Source organism: Sebastes fasciatus, chromosome 4 (genome assembly GCF_043250625.1).
Source record: "Sebastes fasciatus isolate fSebFas1 chromosome 4, fSebFas1.pri, whole genome shotgun sequence".
Classification (NCBI taxonomy): Eukaryota; Metazoa; Chordata; class Actinopteri; order Perciformes; family Sebastidae; genus Sebastes; species Sebastes fasciatus.
Window position 1 is genome coordinate 10,819,992 of NC_133798.1, and position 13,032 is coordinate 10,833,023.

The 13,032-nt window shown below is 40.7% G+C and overlaps 1 protein-coding gene across 1 annotated transcript in view; it reads right to left on the reverse strand.

Moving 5' to 3' along the window:
* nup93 (nucleoporin 93) overlaps positions 1-13,032 on the reverse strand; it is a 37,640-nt gene that overhangs the window by 16,768 nt on the left and 7,840 nt on the right. Inside the window, exon 4 of the mRNA XM_074631917.1 lies at positions 1,925-1,987. Within this exon, the coding sequence (XP_074488018.1) occupies positions 1,925-1,987 (63 nt within the window). The remainder of the gene's footprint in view (positions 1-1,924; positions 1,988-13,032) is intronic.

Genomic DNA, 13,032 nt, shown 5'->3' on the forward strand with positions numbered 1-13,032 from the left:
GAGTTACTGCCAGCCTCCGTCTGACCTCCGTTATTATGGTAAGGATGGCCTCTGAGCGATGTGAAAGGCGTACCACGGTTTTGCCCTCGGCAACTCACGTTACCGCAATCATGGAAAGGGAGGAGTGAGCGGAGGGGTACAGTGGGGTAAGTTGGTTTCAATCTGCAACCACACAGTACATGCAGCCGAATCCTACATTCTGTACCTTTTTTTTTTTTTTAAAGAGTATATTTATTGATTTTCAAAGGGTCATAATACAAATATGTACCCTCTTTTCCAACTTACCCTCGACACAGAACACATTCTCCACACACGAGCCAAAAACAAAATAAATGAAATAAATAAAACTAAATATACATACTGTACCTTTAACAATCATTTCTTGTAAAAAAAACCATTGTGTTTATGAAATATAGAGTGGACCAATGCATTGCAGATGTTTGCATCTCTCAAGTATTGATATTGCACCTGCCTTAAAAATCCAAAGTAGGGCTGTCAAAGTTAACGTGATAACGCAAATTCGTTTTAACGCCAATAATTTCTTTAACGCAATAACGCAATCGATCTTTCTGAGGTTGTAGCAGGCTCAGTTTTAAAGCTAGAGTGAAGATGATCATATGAAACTAGAAAACCTAAGGAATCCATTGGTACCAATCATGTCATACATACCGGTACTTGTCGTGAAGGAAGCTAAATAACACTCCAAACTTACGCTAAATTCTGGCGAGGAAAAACTGTCATGGCCATTTTCAAAGGGGTGCGTTGACCTCTGACTTCAAGATATGTGAATGAAAATGGGTTCTATGGGTACCCACGAGTCTCCCCTTTACAGACATGCCCACTTTATGATAATCACATGCAGTTTGGGGCAAGTCAACACACTGACACACTGACAGCTGTTGTTGCCTGTTGGGCTGCAGTTTGCTATGTTATGATTTGAGCATATTTGTTATGCTAAATGCAGTACCTGTGACGGTTTCTGGACAATATCTGTCATTGTTTTGTGTTGTTAATTGAATTCCAATAATAAATATATACATATTACATTTGCATAAAGCAAGTATAATTGTCCACTCCAATGTTGATATGAGAATAAAATAATCTCCCTTTAAGGTACATTTTGAACAAAATGTGCAATTAATTTGTGATTAATCACGATTAGCTATGGACAATCATGCGATTAATTGCGATTACATATTTTAATTGATTGACAGCCCTAATCCAAAGCCAAAGGCTTTAAATCTAAATGAGATCATATTCATATTGAGTGATTGCTAAGAGACTGGACAACTCTAACTCAAACAAACATGTCATTTAGCAGGCCAATAGCACACACTTCATGTGCTGTAACAGGCACAGCAGTCCGATAGAAATCTGCAAGAACATCTTTAACATCCGCTTTCTTTTTTTAATCAGTGCATTCGAGTTTGCCACCCTTGCACACAAGTCCCTTTTTCCCTCTCTCAGGGAGCAGAGAGAGATAATGGGAACGCCAGCTAATTAAACGCAGGGCCTATTAGCTCTGCACATCAGGGAAGCCATTTCAAAACCATTCCCTGAAGGTTCACACCAGAAGGACTTTTAGATCACGGCGAGCAGAAATGACTAAACATTTGGTTTTTAAGTGTTCCTGTATTGTGATGTGCTAATGTCAGACAAACTGCATTGCTGAAAACTGATTGAAACTAAATATGAGGCATACAAAGAACCACTACTGTATGTGACTATAGAGTCTAAATACGGCATCGTGTCCTTTAACATGTGAACAATGTCACCTGTAAAGAGTAAAAATAATTAAAATGCTGAGATGCGGGTTTAGTAGGCCTGTGGTCTGGACTCCCACACTGTTGGATTTAGATTCTGTCACTCATCTGTAGCTCTTTTTCAACCCCGAGAAGCAATCACACGCTAGGCAGATACTGACCCTGCGGCGAGACTCCTCGATGGCTGACAGCAGGGCGTTGTCCCTCTCATTCTTCAAGAAGCCCTGTGGACGAGGTAGAAACAGACAGAGGGAGAGGCCGAGACGTGTGACAAACGCAGAGAGAGAGAGAGAGAGAGAGAGAAAACACAAACAGAGAGAGAAAGCAGGAGATTAGCTCCAACACAAAATGAAGCAGAGATAAAGTGGATGCGGAGAGTTCTAGGGGGACAGATTTAGCAGGTGCAACTTCATTTGCTCTGCGGGAGATAGAAGCTCGTTCTCTATTTTACCATCCTGTTTTTCTAGACATTTGCAATCCCACGCCGGGATTAGTCAAACGTACAGTTGCTGTTTAATACACACACACACGTATAGGCAGGCGAGAGAAGAGTGCATGCTTTTCACACGCCATTTTGCTGTGAGACAGCAGTCAGCCTCCATTTTGAAGTCATCTCAAGATGGCTGCCCCTGCACACACACACCCTCTCTCCTCCGCTCCGTCCTATGAAAATGATTCACATCCTACTCAACTGATAATAAAACTACTTATCTTATACAGGAGATCTGAGCTATCAAGTGAGTAAGTGGTACTTCTGTACCAACTGGAGTACGCGGGAGAGAACACGACGGCACTCCTCGGAGGGAAAGTCAGTGATAAACGCTGACGTGCATAAAAGAGACAGACATATTGAGAAAGAACCAAAATGGTGGCTGCGCTGTAATGCGCTTCATTACGGTCCTCTCAAAGCAAAAACAAGAGAGGGTCAATGGCAGCGTTGCTGTATCAAAAAATACAAGTTTATGTAGGAAATGTCTTCTTTCCTGTGCAGAATATCACGAAACATGAGGAGCATTTCAACAGAAGAACAACGGCAGCTCATTAGCTGCGAATGAGTCAGAGCAAGAGCAGAGGGAAAAACATCATGTCATCTCTTTATTCAGGAATATTGACAAAAGAGCCTTTCCTGTCATCGAACTGATGACACTGGAGTGCTGTTGGTTCTATATTTATAGCTGCATACTGTTTGATACCAGGAGGAGACAGAGTTTCACATGACAAACAGGGTGAGATGAGGTCAAGCATTAAATAGCTTTCACTGCTTTGAGCATAAATATACAAAACAAAAAAATTGGGAGTAAAAACATGAGGCGGGGGGGAAATTTCACTAAAAATGTTGTACTGTTTGATTAGTAGCAATTTAACAAACTGAACTAATCTATTCTTTTTCCAATTGATCATCAAGATGTCAAAATGAATGCCAAGTAGCTATCACAATTTACCAGAGACCTAGCTGATGTCTTCATGACTTATTTAATTTCATCAATGGGGCTGCAACTAATGATTATTTTCATTATTTATTGATCTGCCGATTCTTTCTCGATTAATTGTTTTGTCTACAGAATGTCTTAAAATAGTTAAAAATGGACATCGCAATTTCTTAAAGCCAGTGGAACGTCGTCAGATGTTATTGTATTGTCTGACCAACAGTCCAAATATCTAAATTTATCAATACAAAAAACTAAGTATTTCATTAGCAATATGAAATGGAGAATATCAGCAAGTCCACAAATTGTAGAAGCTGGAATCAGCCAATAATAGTTTATCAATTAATAATTATCAAAACTTTCATTTCCTTGCGATCATCCATTTGTCAAATTATATTTCAAAACTGTGTAAAAATGTGTACTGTGCCACAAAGACGAACAAAAAACTAAAACACCAAAAAAAGCATGATTATCCTCTAAATCAGCATTTCGTTAACAATTGTTTAAGGGGTTATTTAGCACTTCAATAAAACGAGTACTACTATGTTTAGGTGCTTTTCCCATATTTTGAGTCCTTGGCTACAAAAGACACATAAAATGACTATGAAGAAGTAAGTTAGTTAGCTGTTTTAAAAAAGGAAAAAGACTAGAGATCATTCAAAAGATCAGAAAAAAATCAAGATGCAAGAAGGCAATCTGAAGTTGCCATTAGCTTTCGTATACAGTAGATCTTTGGTCATTTCACTCAGTTTTCAATAAAAATAACTGCAAAATTGAGGAGACAAACTGAACACAAAGAAGGAAATTTCACGGTCTATGATGCCTTGCTTTTATTATAATGTTTAGCCTAGATTCTTTTTGGAGGTAAATACACCAGTTGAGAGCTGCGATGTGCAAATTTACATTCCTGAGATGTAAAGGAAAATACCACTGCTCCTCATTATGCAAGAAAGCCCTGCGATAAGTTGAATTCTTGAGCCATGGTTATACTTTCCGCAAGGACGGTCGCACGGACATAAGCTGAGGTGGACTCATGACGAGGAAACATCTGGATCTTTTATACTTTTAGATTTTCTTCTCAAAGCTCCTCAAAGTTCTCCATTTTCTCCGCCCTTCAGCATCCATACAGTAAGAAAAATGTGGATGTGCACAGACAGGAGAAAACCTGCCGTGTGACATCACTTTGTCCGTGCAGACGAAGCATAAATCACACTTTAGAGTCTATATGAGCATCGGCCTTCAACCTCTGACATAATAGTCTCTTAAGTTGGTGGAAAGTTGTTCCCTCTGTCAGATAATAGCAATTTAATTCACTGATGACATTTTTAGCACCATCTGTCTTCCCGTCTGAAGTAAGTACGATCCTTTTAGCTTGAAGAGCAAGCACCTGGTGAGAGACATACCATTTCTCAAAGCCAACTGGAGATCATTCTGCTCTACAGGGATGTGGGCGCTCTTGGCTTCCCTCTTCCTTCTATCTCTCCTCTCTCATCACCTCTCTCTTGTGTCCCTCCTTATCCCCCCACCTGCTCGTTGCTCTGCCTAATTCAGTCTCATTTCCTTCCCTTCCTTTCCCTCCGAGCTCTCAGTCTTCACCTTTGTCTGTCATTGCATTCCTCTCCTCCTCTTTCACTCTCATCCCTCCGTCCTGACAAATTGGATGCACAAAAGGTTCATTGTGAGAATTAATAACTTCTTGAAACAATGTCAGTACCAAAGTAACTAATAATTACTGCATTGAAAACTCACCAATGCTAGAAAAGTGTAAAGACAATGTATGATCTGGCTGGGCCAATTAACCTGGCCTTAATGTATTAAACTATCAATATTCAATAAAGAGAAGAAGATGACGTACTAGCATCTGATAAGAGAAGGAAACCTAAATGGGTCAGTAATGTGCCTTCAAATTTAAGAAAGAGTAATTATTTAGGTCACAAAGTAGCACTAACAGAGAAAGACCAGACCAGTCAAGCTTCTTTACATCTTTATTTCAAAACCAAAGCAGAATGTGAGCCAAAGATTCGTTCCAATGCGAGTTTTTATGTAGTGGGACAATTCTACTGGTGTCCTAACACAACAGTAGTTTCTTTCTTTGTAAGTTGCTGACATCATGGCAGAAATCAGAAGTGTCTTCTTGTTTGCCAAGCACCGTTTTCTTTTAGTTTTTCAGTTGCATGACGTGACATTATCTGCCATTAAGAAAGAATATAGTTCTAAGAACCCCCCTTTTTATTGTGTCCGCACAGCAAGAACTAGGAACAATGGAACGCTGTTTTAAGGGACTTTTATAGCTCCTATTTCAGTGAGAAGTGCTGCTCAGCGAGCTAACGCGTTAGCACAAAGCACACCCACTGAGCAGAAGAACGATAGCCGATTCAAACTGAAACCGCAAAAGATACTTTAGTGACGGCTATTTTGTTTGTGTTTATATGATTGTGGGATGTAACAGAGTTGTTTCTTTATTCTTATATTACTAAAACAGCTAAGAGAACTTGCGGAACGTTGCGAGCGCCGGCCGGCTTACGTCACTTCAGCGTTCCTATTGGCTTGCGAATGCAAATAGAAAAACGCCCTTGAAGGTATGTAGGTCTCGGGGGGAGCTCCCGAGTGGGCAGTAGGGATGGGCATTTCAAGCAAAAATACTACTCGATAATCATTGGGAACTATTCGATCATTCTTTGAAGATCGTTACTACTAGTAGTAACATTACTACCAGGTGGCGCCTGCGACGGTGAAAACAAGCGAAAATATGTCTTTTAGGACAAGACGATTGTCGCATAAACTATTAGATTTTTTATAATCTAATGACTATTCGAAAATCATGACCCATACTTAGTTGCAGTTCCTCTGAGGGAGTTCCCAGAACCATTTGGTCCGAAAATGCTTTTGGTCCTGTAAAATGCTTCTTACTATAAGCCTATTTATATCAATTAAAGAGGAAACTAAGTTTCTCTCTCACCAACCCGCCCATTTACCCCTCTGGTCCATTTCCTCATACCCTTGCCTCCGCCCGCCCCCTCCCTCTCCCTTTCATTCTCCAGCTCCCTTTTTTTCCCAGGAGAGGCTGAGAATAGGTCTATATTTAACCACTCTAACCAGAGGAGAGCTCGGGTCAACGCTCACTGGAGAGCTGCACTGGAAAAAGGAATAGAATAGAATATTTGTAACAGATGGCTTATGGGATATGTGTACTACAAGAGACCATGACACTGTATTTAGTCATTGGTGATGACTGTGATTGGTATTCCAGTAAATGGGAGATGAAATGAGATGGTCATCTTCTCCAGAAACATGCAGGGGGGGGGGGGTATCTAAAGATATGATGGCACATTGGGCAACACTATATAACTCTGCTGGGCAGTCGCCTCAGCGTTTTTGGTTCAACTGAGGTACAACAGGAGGAAAAGATTTTTCATCGCTGTCATTTTGTTGCCTGTTGCCAGCTGCACTCGCACTGCCAACGGCTTTGCCTATACAAAATGTTTTGTGCCAAATGTAAATTGACAACTTAGCCAACAGCTGTGGCCAAAATTCCCATTTGTCTGAGATGCAAATACTCTTCACGTTAACAAGAAATAGTCTTTTTGCCTCAAAAAGTTAGCGTCAGGATGATATTACTTCTAACAAAAATGAACAAAGAACTCTTTATGAGGTATTACTTATGAAAGAAATGGATCTCAAATTGTGAGATATTAGGATATTAGTTCCCCCTTAAGGATTGTGTCCAGATTTACTAAATTCAGAGATTTATCACATAGGCCCAGCATCATTGTTGCCTACGTCACAACTCCTGTGTAATTTTGATTTGCACTAAACGGCTGAAAGACTTGGCATGCTATTTAGTCTGACACACAATGCACCCAGCATTTCACTCTGACTTAACACTGTCGACGATTCAATTCCTCCTTGTATTTGTTTCCAAATCGTAAAAATAAACACGAAATATCGAAAATGCGTCATATTAAAGAGCCATGAAAAAAAGAAGACATTTTGGCAGGAGACAAATGCTTATCACTTTCAACGATCAATTTAGTGCTGGGCAATAGGTGTATCTAAAGATGTACGTTTTCAGTTGCCCCACCCCTGTATTGTGTATCCTCAGAGATCTGCAACCCACTGAACACCCACAGTCTGCTGGCCAGACAGCCCAGAAGCTTTTACAGGAACACAGCCACAGAAAATGTAATAATTAGTGATAAATCAGGAAATACTCCAATGCTGTTAAATACAAATGGCGGATGTGCATCGATAAAAGCTTAACTAGGTAAAGACAAGTGCTTGCCTGTCTTTATTTGAAAATACAACTGATGGAAATTTGTCTCTAATTTTTGCTATAATGTGCAGATATGAAGAACGGAAGGCATCCGACTGCGTCTCTAAAAATACACCTTATTGTAAGCTAAGAGACAAACATGACCATATCTAAGAAAATTGATCCTTTCAAATTTCGACATTTTGTGCAAGTGTGTGTCTTCACATACGCATGTTAACATGCACGCATGTGCTCATTCTGTGTGCCAGCACACACAGGCAGGCCCTCATTCTATTAGCCTTCGGTCAAGATAGTCACACTGTCTGCGTCTGACTGCAATCTTACAGTATGTTCAGGGGAAATCAGCAAGTCTGATTTTTTTTCACCCTTTCGATCTGGCTTATTACACACTATGAAATACGGTGTAGAGATACATGGTCTCGAGGAATCTAAAGGCTACATAAGGACACAGTCAAAGAGCAGTTAAAGGGGAAATGATGCTCTCTGTGCCAGTCATCGTGAAAGTAAAGGGAGGCTCTCTGTCCTCATTTGCCATGACACAATGAGCCGACCAGTGCCCGAGTGTGTGTGTGTGTGTGAGAAACCACACCCTTCACTTCCTGTGTAATATATAATATATACGTTAAGTACTATAGCATATATAAACATTTGTGTAGATATATTCAAACAGTGATGTTTGCCTCCAACCATTAACAATCATTTTATACAATCATCATCATGACCATGGGTTCCATACAGCCACAGACAATGTAGCACAACCAGGGAAGAGATGGGGAAAGACAGACAGGTGACAAAAAGTGTGTCAGACAAAGCACATGCCTGTCTGTGAGTGAGTGGGTGTGCATATCCATGTGTACGGGCAATACTCACTCATGCTCAGCGCCTGCCTGCCTGGCAGACAGACTGACAGATGAGAAGACAGGATGAGACAAGAAAGAGTAAAAAAAAATAGTTTTTCGTTTCTTTGTCTGTACCCAGGTATCTGGGCTCTGACAGCCTGGGAGACCTGTTTCGTCCCTCTGCCTCTCCATCCCTCTGTGTTGCCGCGCCAGGGCAGCAGCCGTGGCCGCCATGCTGGGGCGTGTTCCCTGTGCCCTGTCGAGCCGGCATGGCGTTTTCGCTTGCAGCCTTTCCCCGTTTGGAAAGCAGGCCAGTGACTCTTGTGCGTGAGCCGGAGTACCGAGTGAAAGTGCCACATCAAGACTCACTGGAGGTGGTTTTATTGTCGGAGGGCCGTACCAACTGAGCGCTCAGACACAGGGGGGAACCATGAGAAGGAACTATGGATTCATATAGAATATCAGTCCTACCATCAGCTGACACCCCCCCTCCCTCAGTACTCCTCTTCCATCCTCTCTCTCTATCCCTCCTTCACTTCATCCCAGCATCTCTCTTGGCCCTCCACCTCCTCCCTCCCTCAGTCTCACTCATTTTCTTCCTTTTTTTATCCATCTATGCATCCTTCCTTTCCTCCCTCCCTTCCTCCTCGCTCCCTCCCTCAGCTCAATGCAATTATAGTAATGGATTTTTTCCCTCTCGGTTGATGGCTTCCGACATCCTGTCTTGAAATGAGGCTAATCATGCTCTTAAGGGTCATGTTTAGTTAATGAAGGGTTTGGGAGGCACATGTGGGAAAAGGAGGGAGGGGTTGGGGGGGGCATTCCTATATGCAGGCCTACTATTACCGCACACACAAAGCAAGCATGTTAATATACACACCTTTCCACTTTTAGTCTTGTGCACATGGCACACACAGGCACATGCCATACAGCCGCATTCATATGTGCAGGGCAGGCCAGCGCAGACGAGATGAGAGTGAACGCGTCCACGTGCAGCCAAATCTACGCTAGACACACACGTTCATTCATAAGCACACAGAGAGACGCTGTATGCCAGCAATCGATCGCGACTGACACAGATACAGGCATGCAAACGCAGCACAAGGAGCCTGTGCACGACGCACACACACATTCTGTGAAGCTATGTCAGTAGTGTTCGTCTATCTCAGCAGATGCTCTGGGCTTAGCCAACTGCATCCGTTGAACGCATGCCATCACTGCTGAGGGATATGTGTGTGTGTGTGTGTGTGTGTGTGTGTGTGTGTGTGTGTGTGTGTGTGTGTGTGTGTGTGTGTGTGTGTGTGTGTGTGTGTGTGTGTGTAAGGGGTTGGGGAGGGCAGGAGCAGAGGAAGGGAGGGAGAGAAAGGATGTAAATGGGAAGAGGGAGGAAAAACCAAAGAGGAACGATGGTAAAGTAAAAGAGAAAAGGAGAGTAAGCAGAGGCACCAGCTGAAAGTAGTGAGGTGAGGAAGAGGAGAGAGAGAGAGAGCCCTGGCAGAGGAAGATGGAACAGTGAAAAGTGAGACGAGGACACAGAGACAGAAAAAATTGCAGCCGGTCGCCATTTTTCTACCAGCACTGCTCTCCGCCTTCTACAGTTTCATTTTTCTGTCCATTTTTTCATTTGATTGCCATCCTCTTTAGCTGAGTTTTACCTCCCCGTTGCTCTTGGTTTCAGCCTCTCTATATATTTCTACCCTCCTTTGTTTACCATTGCATAAATTATTTTATGACATAGAAAAACAAATAACCCAGAATTGCTGAATACCAACCCAAAGCGATCCAACCATGACAATTACCAACACAGAACATCCGATACAAGTGCCAAACTGGCAGAGCATAGAACAAGGATTTAATTGTAAAAATGTCTACTATGTGGTGACAGCCGGTGGTCTGTACATCTGTACATAGATGTGTCGGGTTGGGTGTCCAGCACTGGGGTGGATTGGGTAAGAAACATGCTTTATCTTTACATTTTCAGATTCCTGTTGGAACCTAGTGTGTTTCTGCAAATTCAAATGACACCAAACCCTATGTGGCATACGGTACAAACAATAGTGACTAGGACAAGGAGGAAAAAATCATGGAGTTTACTCATCTGCTTCCTCTACATTTGAGGAGAGAAATCTGAATGGGGTGAGACATAAATGTATCCATGTTTTAACCATACAATGAGGATGAAAACCTAAATTAACAAACCGATGCATGTAGTCTAGAAACGTGGTCTGCACATAACTAGCCACTCCCACATCCACGAAGCCCTAAATCTAGGACTCTGTGTCTGTATAGCCTTCTAGAGTAAGTTATATAGTAAGATCCTCTCGAATTTGTGTTCAGCCATACATACAGACACATCATACAAACATCAATTCCCTCAGTACATGTGTGATCCACACAGGAACGGCAGAGGCATGCATCTGCTCAATCGTACCAAACACACAAACATTTATAGACATACATTCCCACACACTGACGGCATGTATTTTCTTTGTGTCCTGTCTATCAACATCCACTACTCTTCTGATCCCATGGCCATTTAAAACAACGATCAAGTACAGTCTATTATGTTTGTATTATTATATTATTATAGAATATATAAATAGAATTATATTTACAAAAGGTATATTTACAACCACGAAAATCAAGCTAGGCTGAACCAAAGTGATGTGTTCTTTCTATCTCTACTTCGCTCCATTCAGTACCAGGGACATGCTGCACACTCTACTGAAGGAAGACATTTATTTTCATTTTCTACCATTTACATTAGGCCTATATTTCCAAACCATGTTTGACACAAAGCCTATTTAACGGCACAGGTATTTGCTTAAATGCCAGTCAGTTGGTCGGAGTATGTGTGTGTGTGTGTGTGTGTGTGTGTGTGTGTCGGTGTTGCAAGTGTTGGTTATATGTGAGGGATGCCGACGTGAAACTATAATGGGGAAATTAAATATAAATACTACTACTAAGGCTGCAACTAACGATTATTTTCACTGTGGATTAATCTGTGGATTCTTTTCTCAATTAATCAATTAGTTGTTTGGTCTATAAAATGTCAGAAAATGGGGAAAAATGTTGATCAGTGTTTCCCAAAGCCCAAGTTCACGTCCCCAGGTGTCTTGTTTTGTCCACAACATCAATATCAAGATCAAAGATATTCAGTTTACTGTCAGAGGAGTAAAGAAACCAGAAAATATTCACATTTAAGAAGCTGGAATCCGAGAATTTTTTTTCCCCCTAATAAATTACTCAAACTGATTAATTGATTATCAAAATAGTTGGCCATTAATTTAATAGTTGACAATTAATCAATTAATTGTTGTAGCTTTAACTACTACTACTAATAATAATTCAATACATTAAAGCCGAAGTAGGCGAGATTGGAGCAAATATGATTAAAAAAAAATATTTTTATAAAACATTCGCTATATCCTGACAGAAGTACATGAAACAGAAAATCTGAAAAAAAATATCATGTGCCTCTTTGTCCTCCGGTGCTCCTAACGGCATCTGCAGGATTTCACAGACCGGGGGAAAACAACCAGTCAGAGCTGATCTGGGATCAGCCATCCAGCTTCCGTCTATGAGAGCCGGCTGTCATTCACTCGCGAACACCGACCAAACGGTCAAACTAGGCAGCCAGACCAAATATGATTCAATATCATGTTACGATAATGCCTATTTCTTGCCTCAAATGTTTTCAGAAACATCTTGTAGTGCATGGATCTCTTGAGAGAATACCAAGCACCGCTCACATGGCCGGAGCACAGCCAATAGGAACGCTCTCTCTCTGAAATGACCAGTGATTGGTCAAAGTCTCCCGTCACAGGCTGGATTTTTTAAAGCCTGAAAACAGAGCCATGAGGAGGAGCAGAAGTCTAGTTTTCTCTCAGAACACTTGAATTACAATATGCAGAAAGGTTATTATGGAATTTTTGCCCAATGATGCCAAAAAATTGTTGCCTACTGAAGCTTTAATGGGAAAAAGAGACAAATATCGTCTCGACATTGGCAAAGGCATCGGCTATTGACAATCGCTCTGAACATCATCGATCCCTAAAATCATTTTGCATCGGCAACAACCCTATATACCTCAATATTAAAAGAGTACTGCACTGATTTAGCATTGCAATTCAATAACATTGTTGGACTAACGTTGGACAGTTTAAACCACAGATGTTGTGTCTTTGATTTCATGCTTACATCTTCCTTGTCAAAACCTGGCCCCTACATTACCCACAACTCAGACGCCGACAGTTCAGTCAGAGATTTATTTGTATCTAGTTATCTATGGAGTCAGATCAGTCTCTGTATTAATGAATGCACACAGGATTCACAAATGTATTTTGGGAATTATATATAAATAACTCGCTCCAAAAAAATATTTTTCGATTCACACAAAAATAGTTATTGTTGTATATAAATGTAAAAAAAAATCCACATATAAAAAAATAAGGTTCACAAATATATTTCTGATGCACACACAAATATTTTTTTTGTTTTAAATACATGTAATAGGAATCCACAAATACTGTATATGTATTTAAAAATATTTGCAATTTTAATATAAACAGTTTGTATATAAATGTAACATCTTAACATGTTTTGATGAAAATTGCAAATACTTTGTTCCAATAATTTGTGGATTTCTATTACATGTATTTAAAACAATAAATATTTATGTATGTGTGGATTTTATTTACATTTATATATAACGATAACTATTTTTGTGT